Genomic DNA, 15,617 nt, shown 5'->3' with positions numbered 1-15,617 from the left:
ACAAAGAAGGTTCACCAGATTGATTCCTGGGATGGCAGGACTTTCATATGAAGAAAGACTGGATGAACTGGGCTTGTACTCGTTGGAATTTAGAAGATTGAGGGGGGATCTGATTGAAACCTATAAGATCCTAAAGGGATTGGACAGGCTAGATGCAGGAAGATTGTTCCCGATGTTGGGGAAGTCCAGAACGAGGGGTCACAGCTTGAGGATAGAGGGGAAGCCTTTTAGGACCGAGATTAGGAAAAACTTCTTCACACAGAGAGTGGTGAATCTGTGGAATTCTCTGCCACAGCAAACTGTTGAGGCCAGTTCATTGGCTATGTTTAAGAGGGAGTTAGATATGGCCCTTGTGGCTACGGGGGTCAGGGGGTATGGAGGGAAGGCTGGGGGGGGGTTCTGAGTTGGATGATCAGCCATGATCATAATAAATGGCGGTGCAGTCTCGAAGGGCCGAATGGCCTACTCCTGCACCTATTTTCTATGTTTCTATGATTTGAATGCTGTAGTTTTAAACTTCAATAGGGTGTGGATCTTCCATTTCATCTATAGTTTCTGGTTTGGGAACACCTGGAGTATCCTCTGGTGTACAGTCATTGATACACTTGCTTGTGATCTCCCTGATGGTGATGTACTGAGCTAGACCAGCAGCTATGTCTTTGAATGAGCTTGGCTTGATTGTTATCTTTGGTTATATAGCAGTGATTGGGGGTGTCCAGGAATCATGTTGTTTCAAGACTGTTCACCACAGAGTATATATGATTGAGTGCCAGCTTCGTGTCCTTCTGAGGTGGGATATATCCTGTCATCAGGATAGCTGAAGTGAACTGTGGTAGTTAGAATGGGTGAGCAGGAGCTGCCCAGAACTGTCATGTCCAAGGAGTCATGTTCAAGCAACCCCTCCACCTCTAATTTTGCTTGAGGATGCTGTATAGTCTATCTGGTGAATTGAGAAGCCCTCGGGTGGAATAGCACAGTCATGTGAAGCAGGTGTAAGCCATGTTTTGGTGAGACATTATGCATAGCAGTCCCTCAATTTTCTTTGCTAAATCAGTCTTGCCTTTAGTTCATCAATTTTCTCAGTGTCCTAAATGTTAACTTCTCATTTGCTTGGAAGGCGTGTGCCTTGAATCCAGCAATAGCCCTGCCACCCTACCACACTTCCAAGATAAGTAGCCGCATCTGTTCAGTCCTGGAGTGGAGTCACTTGGGCTGGAAGGTGGTGATGGCTTCAAAGACGGTCCTTGATTCAGCTGGCCTGTGAAGCAAGTTGTTCCCATTCAGGTCTGAAGGTGCTGAAGAGGAGTGGGCTGCCCCTGCAAGTAAGTGGGAGCCTCTGTCAGCAGCAGTCATTTTTTTTAAACTGGATCCATTCTTTCTCAGTTCAACACCTTTAAACTTTGAGTTTGTTCTGATCATCACTTATTGATGTATGCAGATACTTGAAGGAATTTCTAAGTATAGTTGACTTTCATTGTGTTAACAGTGTTCAATTATAGTAATTTTTAATCTCTAGATTGCACTGTACATAGCCACAAAACAACAAATTTCAGTGGTAATAAACCTGATTCTAATTTTGGACAGTAGTAGCCAGCTACCCCTTTGTAGAAATCGGAATGGTTTCCTTTATCATGGATAAAGCTTTGCAGTCCTCTTCATTTGAATGTACTCTTTGAGGAATCCCATTATTCATAAATTGCACAGATGAAATGGATGTGTTTGTAATTGTCATCTTGCATCCAATGGTGGCATCTTTTGTTCATTAAATTTTAGACTGCTTGTTTTCCTTCGGTGTAGAATCATTGGTTTTCATTTCTTGCTCATAATTTCAGTAATAGTTGACAGTTGCTACCAAAGAATTTACAATTCTGACATACTATTTTCAAAGGCTTGATTTTAAGCAGGGTATTGCAAGTCTTCAATATCCATAGAAATTGGTGTCCTCTCCATTTCATGTTGTCGTTTTCATGCTGACTGGTTCCTTGGTTGTCCAGATGGTAGCCTGAGGTTGTTGTAGCGTCATTGTCAACTCATGGTGAACCTATGGATAGATAGTGTATTTATCCTTGGGGTTTCTGTGGTAAGTTATGAAAGTAGATTGCCAGGCCTTTCTTCCACACAGATACTGGGTCCAATCCAGATTTGAACTTCGGACCATCCACCTCGAAGTCCAGTGCTGATACCAGCACCTAAGATTACCCATCAAAAAAAAAAAATCAGTGATCCCTTTTACAATTTAACTTGCACGTAAATGTGAAAATTAGCATGGGCTCTTTGGAGTGGTAGAAGTCTGAAGACACCTTGCAGATCCGGATCTGGGCCGTGCCCTCCAAATATCTGGACCTGCATCTCGGTTTTTTTGCACTACCTTACTTTCCATTTTTCTATTTTCTATTTGTGATTTATAATTTAAATTTTTAGTATTTACTATTGATTTGTAATCCAGGGAGCGGGAAGCGCAGAATCAAATACCGCTATAATGACTATACGTTTCAGTATCAATTGTTTGGTGACAAAGTATAAAGTACTAATCATGAACATAATTTGCACTTGTCAGTTATGCAGGCCAAATTTTAACCAACTATCCTTGTTCATTAGTTTTTTGCCTCTGATCAACTTTGTGAGAAAATGCAAAATGATCTCTAATATTAATTCATCACAAAACTCAATGATCTAGCCACATGTGATAACAAACTATAGGTGAGAACTTTGGGTTTAATTGACATAATGTGGAAATGTAATTACATGAAGTGATGCAGCAGCCATAGTTCAGAATTGGCAATCAGTAACAAAGCAGTGGTATTCTAGAAGAAAAGTGTTCCTTCCCCCCCCCCCCCCGATACGAATTTCTGCAACAACATTTTTTCTTTTCTATTAGGTACTAGTTCAACTGGGGATCATCAGTGGTAAACTTCTCAATTTTGGAATTGCAGTATGAATTTTTAATTGACTTTCTTATAGAGAGTGCCATGTTTTTAAAAAAATGCAATAGTAAGGTAGAAACTAATAACTTTAAAACTTTTTGTTTTTTAATACATGGGATTTTAATTGAAAATTGCAGTTGAGGCTGGGAGGTTTCCTTGGGACTAATTGTGATGTGCACCATTTTAATAACTCCAGCAAATTTTCAAGGTATTTTGCAGTGGGGCTATATTATTTCAAATTTGCATACTTAATATTTCAGTTCTCTACAAAATGTTACATACTGCAAACTGTTATTTTGCTGAATCGTGATTAACTGGATTTCCTTTTATCGATCTCATGGTTTCTCTCACTATATCTGCCGTGAATTAGTAACTGAACCAGTCCCATAGATGATTCCTGATAAATTACTGAATCCAGAATGATAGAATTTGTAATCTAAGAAATATTGAAGTTATTCAAGGATGTCCTCATTGCAATAACATTGAAACATCAGTTAATTTAGAATTTTATAGTAGAGAATAGGGGTCTTTGGCACAGCTTTAATAGTTTTGTAGAAAATCAGTGTTTTAGCTAAATCCACTTTTTATAATGACAGATGTGTTTTGAATTCAAAAGAATGGCATGGTATATTGTAAAATTCATTTGGCAAGAAATGAGTGAATTAAACTACAGTTCATATATAAAGAATAACTAATCCAAACTTGCATACTCTGCTTGGAATTCTTAGTGTTGCTGAGAAGTTAAGTTGATCACGTTTGAAGTTGCTATACTTAGCCCTTCAACCTAAATATAGGCATGTATACATAGGCATCGCCTTGGGCAATCTTTTGGGATTACAGATGACTGACTTTTGGAAGGGGTGGTAGTCTGAGGGATGGCTAAGGCCAATATAGACACCATAGATTCCTTTCCTCTACATCTTTCTGAGTTGAAATGACTGAGCTGTTAGTCTTGTGAATTGACTCCTTGAGCACCATTTATAGAATTCTAAACTATTTGTATTAAGTATGAAGCCTATTGGTAGACAAAGAACCTGAATTTGGGCTAATTTTATTTTTTTTGTGTATTTTACTGTTTTTCTGCAGTTGCAGGTATTGTAACTGGAGAACTCTGACCATGTGTAGATTTGATTTTATTGAATGCTTTTGTTGGAACATCAGATTGTTCTCTTGCTCGACTGGCTAGAGGTGGGGGGGAGGGGAGTAAAATTTGTGTCTCGTTTTTAAAGTGATTTCTTCATTCATAAATTCTAGCATCCATTCTAAAATCAAAGTTGATTCTGATGTTTACTTTTTCTGACAGTTTCCTGGTATTTATGATGTTTCTTTCCAATCTTCTGTAGACTCTTGCTCTGTATTTTTTGTCCTAGTTTTTATTATCTGGTCAAAACTGAAGTTTAAAATCAATGTTCTCTAAAGTATTTCACCATAAGTAAGAGAATCTCCCTTTTATACAGCTATCTTCAGAAGAAAAATCTAGTGTTTTTATAAGGTTAGTTCCCAGGTGCACCCAGCAATTTCCAAACACCAACAATAACATGATCAAATAACCTTTTAGAAGTCTTGGGGCATGAGTTATTTATAGATTTGATGCATGGGATCTTTGGCATTCTTTGCAAAAAATCCATGAGATTTTTAATATTTAAAAATGCAACATTTTAACTGATTCTCAGGAGAATGAATATTTAAGGGTGACATTGAGCACATGCAAGTCCTGCATAAGGAGTGAGAAACCTCAAATTATTCCCTACTTCATCGATGGAAGAGTCTGGCTCCCATATTGTTAGCCATCTCAAAAACCAGATTATGAAATATGTTAATTTTCATCCTGTAGGACTGCCTAAAAACATAAACTGAAGTTTTAATTACAACCCACATTTACCAGTTATTTTACAGAGGCAGTGGATTCCAGTTGATCAAGGCAGCTGCTTGTTTGGGACAGCTCTTAAAGAACTAATCGAGATGGGATTCCCTTTGTTTATTTGAAACACTACGTCACTTAATTGGGACAGGAGAAAACATACAGCACAATACAGGCCCTTCGGCCAACTGAGCTGTGCCTAACATGTCCCTACCTTAGAACTACCTAGGCTTTACCCATAGCCCTTTATTTTACTAAGCTCCGTGTAGCCATCCAGGAGTCTCTTAAAAAGACCCTCTCGTCTCCACCGCCGCCGGCACCCCGTTCCATGCACTCACCACTGTGCGGGGGAAAAAAAACAAACAAACAAACAAAACAAAGCTTACCCCTGACGTCTCCTCTGTACCTACTTCCAAGAGACTTGGTGAACAGTTTCTAACTAGTGTTGGTTAGACACTTGTGTGACTGTTAGACACTGTGCTGTATTTAAAGCGAGTGGTTTTTAAATATTGCCAGTTGCATGTGTCTTATGTTTGAAAAGCAGTAATTTTTGCCAGTCATAGTTGGTGAGAAATAAACAGTAAGAGAATATGGAACTGCATTGCTCACTGCGGCTTTAAGCATTGTGGTTTGGAGATGCCAGAAATGGCCAGGAGTGAAAATGAAACAATTTCACTACTTCCAAGTTAAGAACTATAAAGGATTTGAAGGTGTCAGCAGCTATCTTGAATGTTCAAAGTTTAAAAGTAAAATTTATTATCAGAGTACATGCATGTCACCACATACAACTGGGATTCATTTTCTGGGAGCGTACTTAGCAAATCGATTGAACAGAGACTGTAAAACAGGATGGACAACAAACTGCAAGTGCAAACATAAATAAAGAGTTATTAATAACAAAGCCTGAAATAACAATGTAGAGTCCTTAAAGTGAGACCATTGGTATGGGAAAACCGGAAGTAGAAAGAGTGTAGTTATCCCCTTTTGTTGAAGAGCCTGTTGGTTGTGGATTATGATTAAAAAATGAAGATTTGGAGGTTGCAGTCATCGAATGGATTGCATGAAGCAATCCATTATCTGCACTTGGTGTCTATACTGATTTTGTTTATGTACATTTGATCAAAGGAACACACATAGCGTACGCTGGATGAATTCCTTCGATAACTATCAGGCACTAATACAGTTTTATAGTAATGTAGAGGTATTGGTAGTGCTCTAATTTGTTCTGTATTTCATTTAAATGCATAAATTGTTGCTCAGTTAAGTGGTAGTTTATATTTTTGTTTCCATGAAACTTTGGCCCAATTAGCTTTGTATAATTTTTGTGTGGGCCAACCTTTTCATCTGCCTTTTATATAAAACTTGCGAAAATGGATGTATCACACTGACCAGTAGCCAGCAATTTATTTGCACTGCAGCATGAAGTACAGAACTTATTTGGGTCTGGAGATAGCATATTTAACTTCGGACTCACCAGTGATTTTGGGGCTTGTTTCCTGTCAGGCTAAACTGAGGGCTTGATGTTTTTTATCTGGTAAATGAGCAGTTTTGTGCTCATGAGGTTACCAAGTTGGATGGAGCAGGATAAAGCCCTCCAGCCCCGTGTGCCTGCTCTGCTATTAAGTAACTTGAACAAACTCAGTTCCTTTAATGAATCATTTTTTTAAAATGCTATTGATAATGTGTTTTTAAATGTTTGAATTATTTCTGATTCAAAGCACTTCAAAACAGTGTAAGAGGTTGCAATGCCTCCAGGTTATAGCCAGCCATGAGACTAGCATGAGAAGTTTAGTGAGGTGGGGAGGATGAATACCAGTGCTTGTATAATACTATAATCGTCTATATTTGTCATTTTTGAGATTATGCGATTCCTAACAAAACCAGCATTTACTAGGAGTGGTGCTGAGCCACTGCTTTGAATCACTTGGAGACTTGTCTGGCAAGCGTGTTTGCATGGCTGATGGGAAGGAATATCCTGGGAACTAAAGGATTAATGTATAAGGAGTGTTTGATGGTTCTGGACCAGGACTGGAGTTTAGAAGAATGAGTGGGGGAATCTAAGACGAAAGGACACAGCCTCAGAACAGAAATCCTTCTAGGACAGATGAGGAATTTCTTTAGCCAGAGTGTGTTGAACCTGTAGAATTCATTGCTACTGATGGCCATGGAGTAGGAGTCTTTGGGTATACAGTGGCATGCAAAAGTTTGGGCACCCCAGTCAAAATTTCTGTTACTGTGAATAGCTAAGCGAGTAAAAGATGACCTGATTTCCAAAAGGCATAAAGTTAAAGATGTCACAATTCTTTAATATTTTAAGCAAGATTATTTTTATTTCCATCTTTTACAGTTTCAAAATAACAAAAAAAGGAAAGGGGCCTGAAGCAAAAATTTGGGCACCCTGCATGGTCGGTACTTAGTAACACCCCCTTTGGCAAGTATCACAGCTTGTAAACACTAAGTCTTTCAATTCTTGTTTGGGGGATTTTCGCCCATTCTTCCTTGCAAAAGACTTCTAGTTCTGTGAGATTCTTGGGCCATCTTGCATGCACTGCTCTTTTGAGGTCTATCCACAGATTTTCGATGATGTTTAGATTGGGGGATTGTGAGGGCCATGGCAAAACCTTCAGCTTGCGCCTCTTGAGCTAGTCCATTGTGGATTTTTGAGGTGTGTTTAGGATTATTATCCTGTTCCTGTTGTAGAAGCCATCCTCTTTTCATCTTCAGCTTTTTTACAGATGGTGTGATGTTTGCTTCCAGAATTTGCTGGTATTTAATTGAATTCATTCTTCCCTCTACCACTGAAATGTTCCCCATACCACTGGCTGCAACACAAGCCCAAAGCATGATTGATCCACCCCCGTGCTTAACAGTTGGAGAGGTGTTCTTTTCTTGAAATTCTGCACCCTTTTTTCTCCAAACATACCTTTGCTCATTGCGGCCAAAACGTTCTATTTTAACTTCATCAATCCGCAGGACTTGTTTCCAAAATGCATCGGGCTTGTTTAGATGTTCCTTTGCAAACTTCTGACACTGAACTTTGTGTTGAGGATGCAGGAAAGGTTTTCTTCCGATGACTCTTCCATGAAGGTCATATTTGTGTAGGTGTTACTGCACAGTAGAACAGTGTACCACCACTCCAGAGTCTGCTAAATCTTCCTGAAGGTCTTTTGCAGTCAAACGGGGATTTTGATTTGCCTTTCTCGCAATCCTATGAGCAGTTCTCTCGGAAAGTTTTCTTGGTCTTCCAGACCTCAACTTGACCTCCATCATTCCTGTTAACTGCTATTTCTTAATTACATTACGAACTGAGGAAAGGACTACCTGAAAATGCTTTGCTATCTTCTTATAGCCTTCTCCTGCTTTGTGGGCATCATTTATTTTAATTTTCATAGTGCTTGGCAGCTGCTTAGAGGAGCCCATGGCTGCTGATTGTTAGGACAAGGTTTGAGGAGTCAGGGTATTTATAAAGCTTTGAAATTTGCATCACCTGGCCTTTCCTATGATGACTATGAACAAGCCATAGTCCTAACAAGCTAATTAAGGTCTGAGAGCTTGGTAAATGCTATCTGAGAGCTCAAATCTCTTGGGGTGCCCAAACTTTTGTATGGTGCTCCTTTCCTTTTTTTCCCCACTCTAAAATTGTACAGAACAAAAATAAAACACTAATTTTGAAATGTTGGAAAGAATGTTTCATCTTTAACTTTGACTTTTGGAGATCAGTTCATCTACTCACTTAACTATTCACAGCAACAGAAATTTTGACCGTGGTGCCCAAACCTTTGTATGCCACTGTATTTAAAGTAAGGTTAATAGCTTAATTTGTAAGGACATCAAAGTTTATGGGGATAAAGTAGGAGAATGTGATTGAGATGGAAAAGAAAATGGAGCCCACATGGTTCTGCTCTAATACTATATAGTTTAAAGTAATTGCATTTCCAAGTCGAAGGTGTGTGCATTGGATTAGACTCTGCAGGTGGTATTGTTTACAGGTTCCTGATATCTTTTATGTGCTAACAGATTTTGAAGGTGCAGCTACTGTGTTGGTGGTGGGTGGGTGGGTTCCTTTGGGGTAATGGGTTGGCAGCTTTGTCCTGGATGATTGTATACTCTGGTAGTAATGTCAAAGGCGTTTAGACTTAGTGATGTCGGTGTCAGGCAAAGGTGCGTTACTTAATCTGTATCGAATATTTTCTAGGTCATGTTACATGCAAGCGTTGCTTAATTTACTGGGAGTTGTAAATGGAATTGAATATCTCATAATCATCAGAAAGTTAAGTGTTATGGAAGAAATGTCAGTGATACATTTGGGGCACAGGGCATCCTGTAGAAATGCTCTGAGGTTCAACTAAACCATATTCCTTTCCATGAAGTATGATTCCTCCAACTTGGTTACCCATTGACTTCAATTTTACTATAGCCATGCAGTCAGAATACTGCGTTGATGTCCAAAGCCATTCCTCCCAAATTGCCCATGAAATTTGGCTCTTTGCTTTTATACTTGGATTATGGCAGTGGCGAAATTCGAAACTGGCCATTGGCAAGTAGATTATTGTTGAGTAAGCTCTGCTTGATAGTGTTGTCAGTAATAGCTTCCATCAGTTTATTAGTGGAGCAGTAATTAACTAGATTTGAATTTGTTGCACCTCCTATCCGGACAATGTTCTCACTGAGTGGATACTAGTATTGAAACTCAAATGGAACAGCTTGGTTAGAGACTGTTCCAAATGCAGATTTTTGGGATTATAGCTGAAATGTTGACTGATTGTATTAGCCCTGTGGAATATCCAGTGGTCAGAAATAGACTATTTTCTCAATATAACATGGAATTTAATTGATTATTTCACACAGTTGACAGTTACTTTCATATTTCAAACTTGGCACCAGTTCTTCTGGAATGCAAACATTCAATAGTATTTCCTATTTGATCTTTAGGAGTTGAATGATTTGGCCCGAGATCCGCCAGCACAGTGTTCAGCAGGTCCAGTTGGTGATGACAGTAAGTACGTTTTGTAAGTCGATCGTAAGCAGTTTTTAAACTTGTCTCGATTTTGTTCTACAGCAACACTAATATATGACTTAAGATTTTTAATTTTGTCTGCAGTGTTCCATTGGCAAGCCACAATAATGGGGCCGGTAAGTTGAAATATTACTACCTTTTAATCTTAAAGAATGAGGTTGCAACTTTGGAAATATTTTGAACTCATTAAAACTTTTCCTTTAACAGAATGACAGCCCCTATCAGGGTGGTGTATTTTTCTTGACCATTCACTTTCCCACAGATTATCCCTTCAAACCGCCCAAGGTAAGTTTTTTAAATTCATAAGTTTTATTATGTGTGAGTTTTGCATTGTGAGTAACTTTAGTTTGTATCTCTCCAGGTTGCATTTACAACAAGAATCTATCATCCAAATATTAACAGTAATGGCAGCATCTGTCTTGATATTTTACGGTCACAGTGGTCCCCAGCATTAACTATTTCAAAAGGTACTTCGATCTTTTTGATTACAATCTGCATTAACATTAATGCGTGCTCCTCAAATGAAAATATCAGTCACAAGTAAACAATTCTTCACTTGTGATAAATTGTTTCTACCTATAAATATGATAAATCATGATATTTTGCTTTGTCACTTAGTGCATTTCTTAGTAAAGCAGATGTAAAGCTATTCATTGTGTACCTTTCATCAGTTCTGCAGAGTTAATATTCTTGTCAAACTATTTTGAAGTGTTTCTGTCTTGTATGTATTTAATTAGGTTGCTGTCCCAGAGTGGCACCTTCAAATGCTGTTATTTGCTAGAGTTGCCATGAGTGGCAGCCCTAAAACAATTGTGATCTTTAATAATTTAAAAGAAAGTTTAAAGTTGCTGCCAATGAGTTAATTTCTACTCGGTATATTATGGGGTCTAGTGATACAGCGCTGAGTAGGCCCTTTGAGCAAAGCCGCACCAGCAACCCCCATTAACCTCAAATTAACCCTAACCTAATCAAGGTATAGTTTACAATGACCAATTAACCTACACTGTATGTCTTTGGACTGTTGGATAAAACTAGAGAACCCTGGGAAAACCCATGCATTCTATGGGGAGGTTCTACAGACTCCTTAAAGGACACCAGGATTGAAATCTGAACGTTTAATAGCGTTGCGCTAACTGCTAGGCTACCTTCATAGTATATAAAATATTAATGCTAAATCTGTCCCTTGTTTATTAAACTAAAATTGACAGTATATTCCCAAAAAAAACACAAAACATTCCACTGCTTTGCTCTTGCTTAGAAGTTAAGTTAACCCTCATATGCATTTGGAATGCTTATTGGGAGCACAGTGGCCTACTGCCACATGGTTTGGAGCAATTACTAGTTTATTATTATCAGGTGTACCAAGATAATGAAAAGCTTGGCTTTCATATTGTTTATACAGATCAAATCATAACACGGTGTGCATTGAGCTAAAATAAGGTAAAGTAATAATGCAGAATAAAGTGTAAAAGCTGCTGAAAGTGCAGTGCAGGTAAATGATAAGTACAAGATCGTAACTAGATAGATTGAGGCCAAGAGTTCATCTTGTCATAAAAGAAGTCCATTCTAGAGTCTGATAATAGTGAAACTGACCTTGAACCTGGTGGTATGTGCTTTCAGGCTTCCATATTTTCTGCCCAATAGTTTTGGTGGATGGTAGGTGAACTGGTGGGAGTTGATAGATAGGCTTTTTTTTTAAAAAAACAAGATACCTACTGCATGTTCCAAAAGAAACTAGAGCCATAGCTGCTATGAATGGTGAGATTTTATTGATTCCTTCCAGCTCAAAAGTGGTGCACAGCGTTTAAGTAGGCTATCATTTGTCTTTTTACTAGAAATCATATATATTAATAGTCAATAATGAAGATCCTATATAAATATTCATATTCAGAATCAGGTTTAATATTACCACGTTAAATTTAAGGCAGCAACGTTCTATTTACAGTATTACTATTTATTCAGCATTAGAAATAAAACGTCTTTCCAGTTAAGATCTGGCTTCAGCTACAATAGATTGTTGATATGTCCCACTGTTATGAATTTAAAATTATTTGCTTTACAAGTTTTCACTATAACAATGTTTTATTTATGAATGTTTTTTAAACTAATGAATAACACTAGCTATTACACTGAAATTCTGGCAATGCATTTATCTGTTTTTAAGTTACAAATGTTTACTTATCAAGGTGTTTTCCAAGAATTGATTCCTTATGTGAATTGAGGAATCCTTTTAACTGCTTGCAGAACCAGCAATAAGCTAGTATGCAGTAAAGACTTGAAGATGCTGGAAGTACTTTGATCAGTCGTGATCTACTAGAAATAATGCTAGTTCAGGTGTAATTGGACATAAGCTTTTAAACAAGCAAGAAAAAAAAACAAATGACCTGTTGGTATGGTGACCTAATTAAAAGGTTAATGTAAATGAAACAAGCAAGAAGCAGCAATGAGTCTCAAGAAACTGTGACTTAATACTGTGAAACCGAATGCCAGCACCTACTGTTTGGCTGTTGGAGAGAAATGGGTGCAATGGTTGAATTCCATGTTAATTCTAAAGCCTGTAAAGTGCTCAAATCAAAGCATGAGATACTATTTAGATTAAACTTCTCAAATTCTGCTTCTGTACTTGAAGAAAGTAGATACCAAAAACTTGTAGACTGAGTAGTGATGATTGAAAGTAAATATTCAATCAATTTGTAGTCATTTCTACACTAGAAACAAAATTGCATTTACTAAATACTGTTAATGTTTTATCTAGTTCATGGAGGTCTGAATGTTAGGAAGGAGAAAGAGTTGGATGCAGATATTGCAGATGCATCTATGTATAGATAGTAACAGGTACTGCTGACCAACATTGAGATGGTCCTATGTTCCTACCGAGGCCAAACTATCGTATCCTGTGGCAATTGTGCTAAATGAGATGTGCTTGGAATAATTTCATAGCTCAGCTGGGTCCCTGTGAGGCACTGAGGGCTATCAGCTGCGTATGTTTTGTGACTTGGTGAATAAACAGTGTTTTTGTGCACCTGAAACCCTAGTCTGCATTGGGTTTGGGAGGAACTTTGAATATCCCAGTGAGTAACAGCATTGGATTTTATAGATGGGGTGCGATATTACAACCTGTGTGGTGCTGATTGAGAAGCAAATAAAATTTCTGTTGTGATGGTTGAGATGGTAATTAAGTGGACCACTTTGTCCTCGGTGTTGGTGTGCTGTTTGAATGTTGGAGTGGCAGTCATCCCAGGTGAAGGTACAGTGGGAAGCCATTCACTGTAGGAGCTTAGCCTCTAGTAAGTGGGTAGTTTCAGCTGAACTAAACACCAATACAGCAAATGTCTCTGTACTTGTCAATTTTGGGACAAGTAGCCAAATATTCGAGCAATTGAATTATTTAATTGATTGCATCCAATTTTCCTTTCCACAAAATTTTGCTAGAAATGCCATTGGGTCACGATTTATTCAGTTCTAAATTCTGGTGGTGTATAATAGCATGCAGAGCCTATCCAGCTAGTTAGATGCATTTATGGTATGTGTGAATGGTAGTTTTGCCATGGATAATGGAAGTGTAAGCATTTTTTAACTACATTTTAACTTTTTTCCCCCAGTTCTTTTGTCCATTTGTTCACTGTTATGTGATCCAAATCCAGATGATCCCCTAGTGCCTGAGATTGCACGTATCTACAAAACAGATAGAGAAAAGTGAGTAAATTCTTTGAATATTTAAGTTCTAATGTGCTGCCTGTGCAAAATAGTTTGTAGCCTTGAATTTGAAATGTTTTTGATTGAAGTAAGATGCTGCTTGTTTCTCCATTCAGATTGCCAATTAGATACTAATATAATTTCCAAGCTGTGGTGAAAGTTTCTGAATTTTGCTTCGATTGTGCATTTCTTCTTGACCTATTACTTGTATTTTAAATTTTTTGTAAAGTGTACTGACAGTTGTACAGTATGGAGCCCATCTCTTCCATGCTGACCAGTGGATAACCATTCCTATTTACTTGCCCTCTTCAGCTGCCGTCAAATCAGCAACGAAAGGGTATTTGAGATTTGAGCCTTTTTAGTCTTGCTTGCTCTTGTGAACGAGATTCTCAACTGCATGAATGCTGAAAGATTATATCACAATTGGTAATGTGGATATTTCATCTTGGCCAAGTGTCTGTTTTGTGTTTTTAGATGGTAACTTATAAAACCCATTGGGCTCAAAAAAAAAAATTAGGATTAATTTGAGGCCGCAAACACGAGGAAATCTGCAGATGCTGGAAATTCAAGCAACACACATCAAAATTACTGGTGAATGCAGCAGGCCAGGCAGCATCTCGGCCCGAAACGTCAACTGTACCACTTCCTAGAGATGCTGCCTGGCCTGCTGCATTCACCAGCAACTTTGTGTGTTGATTAATTTGAGGGTTTTTTTTGATGAATGGACACAGTGATCAGAATGCCTACTCTCTGTGCATCTTAAATTGAACAAGTGTTTTTGTGTTTTTACTTTTATAATCTTTCTCTTTTACTTCCAGGTACAACAGAATAGCTCGGGAATGGACTCAGAAGTATGCAATGTGATTACATTAAAATGTTGACGAACCTCTTAAAATACAGCTGGGGGAACTTGCAAAACAATTTTTTTTGGTTTCCATTTGACTGCTTTCTTTGAGCCCACGCCTCTTTCCCCTGTGCACATGTTCACCTGATCCAGCAGTGCTGCGTTGTTTTGTGTACATATTTGGAACAGCTGATAGAAATGCCCCTCTCAATTGTTTGAAATTCTGACTACTTACAAAGCAAGTGTTAATGTCCAGTTCTTCAATCATAACATTTTTGTGAGACTAAAAGCATTCCTATTCATTGTAACAAGATTGTTTAAAAATTCAGGGTTTGAGTGCTTCCGAGGATGGGAACTTTCCCTTTTATAAATGTATGTTGGAATTCTTTTAAACTCATAATGGTTATGAATAATAGAATGAAGAACTTTAATTCGTTAAATGTTTTGCAGTTTTTATGCTGAAGAATGCAAATCTACATTCTAGTTAAACGTTGGAATGGAAAGTTGAAAGCATACTTGTCCTATGAAATTAAATGGTCATTTGAATTGTCTCCCTCAACAGTTAAATGGATTAGAGTTATTAGTTAGCCAGTCATTCAATTTTCCTGCTCCTCTTTGGTTTATATTTGGCTTGCAATGAATGACTTGCTAATAACTCTAATTTTCTTTTTTTTTTTTTTGTTTTTGTTAACTAATCTTAGCCTCACCTGGATGTAAGGATAAAAATTCATGACTGAACTTGTGTATATTTAATGACCCAAAGGCTCTCCTGGAGCTTGTATGTTCAAAATGATTAATCTGTGTAATAAACTGATTACTAAAGTCATTAAGTATTTCTCTGAACAGGGTACAAGACAAACTAAGCATTACCATGCTATAACCTGCTGGCAATACTGAGCGTTTCTTTAAAAAAAATTAGCGGCTGGCATCTGAGATCATGTCCACATTTGTAATTTAAGATTGTTTGCAGTACCCTGCTTGCTAGGAACCACCTATCTGTAGTTTCATTATTACATGATCAAGATTTGTATTTCAACAGCTAAGAAATGGTACCTGAAACTGTTTATTTTGAGTTAGTTAGCCTATTAAATTTTGGTCACTGGATTTTTTCCCATTATATTTTCTTTGCATATTGCATAGTAGATGTTATTGGGGCACACTGCCTGAGACTTGCATTGGAGAACTTCATAATGAAGTAATTGAGTGATTGCACTAATCTTGCAGCTGCATATGGAACACTTATGGAATGATCCAGTTTTTTGTAAAACTGATCTG

At 37.8% G+C, this 15,617-nt stretch overlaps 1 protein-coding gene across 2 annotated transcripts in view; it reads left to right on the top strand.

The window, feature by feature from the left end:
- ube2d2 (ubiquitin-conjugating enzyme E2D 2 (UBC4/5 homolog, yeast)) overlaps positions 1-15,402 on the top strand; it is a 34,305-nt gene extending 18,903 nt beyond the window's left edge. The window contains exons 2-7 of one of the 2 annotated variants that reach the window (XM_063053417.1): positions 9,718-9,781; positions 9,887-9,918; positions 10,010-10,087; positions 10,164-10,269; positions 13,405-13,498; positions 14,317-15,402. In XM_063053417.1, coding sequence (XP_062909487.1) covers positions 9,718-9,781; positions 9,887-9,918; positions 10,010-10,087; positions 10,164-10,269; positions 13,405-13,498; positions 14,317-14,362 — 420 coding nt within the window. In that variant the 3' untranslated portion in view covers positions 14,363-15,402. Of the gene's footprint in view, positions 1-9,717; positions 9,782-9,866; positions 9,919-10,009; positions 10,088-10,163; positions 10,270-13,404; positions 13,499-14,316 lie in introns of both variants that reach the window. The other variant, XM_063053416.1, reaches the window with a different exon arrangement.
- The last annotated feature ends 215 nt before the right edge of the window (positions 15,403-15,617 follow it).

Source organism: Mobula hypostoma, chromosome 7 (genome assembly GCF_963921235.1).
Source record: "Mobula hypostoma chromosome 7, sMobHyp1.1, whole genome shotgun sequence".
NCBI lineage: Eukaryota > Metazoa > Chordata > Chondrichthyes > Myliobatiformes > Myliobatidae > Mobula > Mobula hypostoma.
Note: the sequence above shows the minus strand (reverse complement) of the source record. Positions and strands in the feature narration are given on the sequence as shown.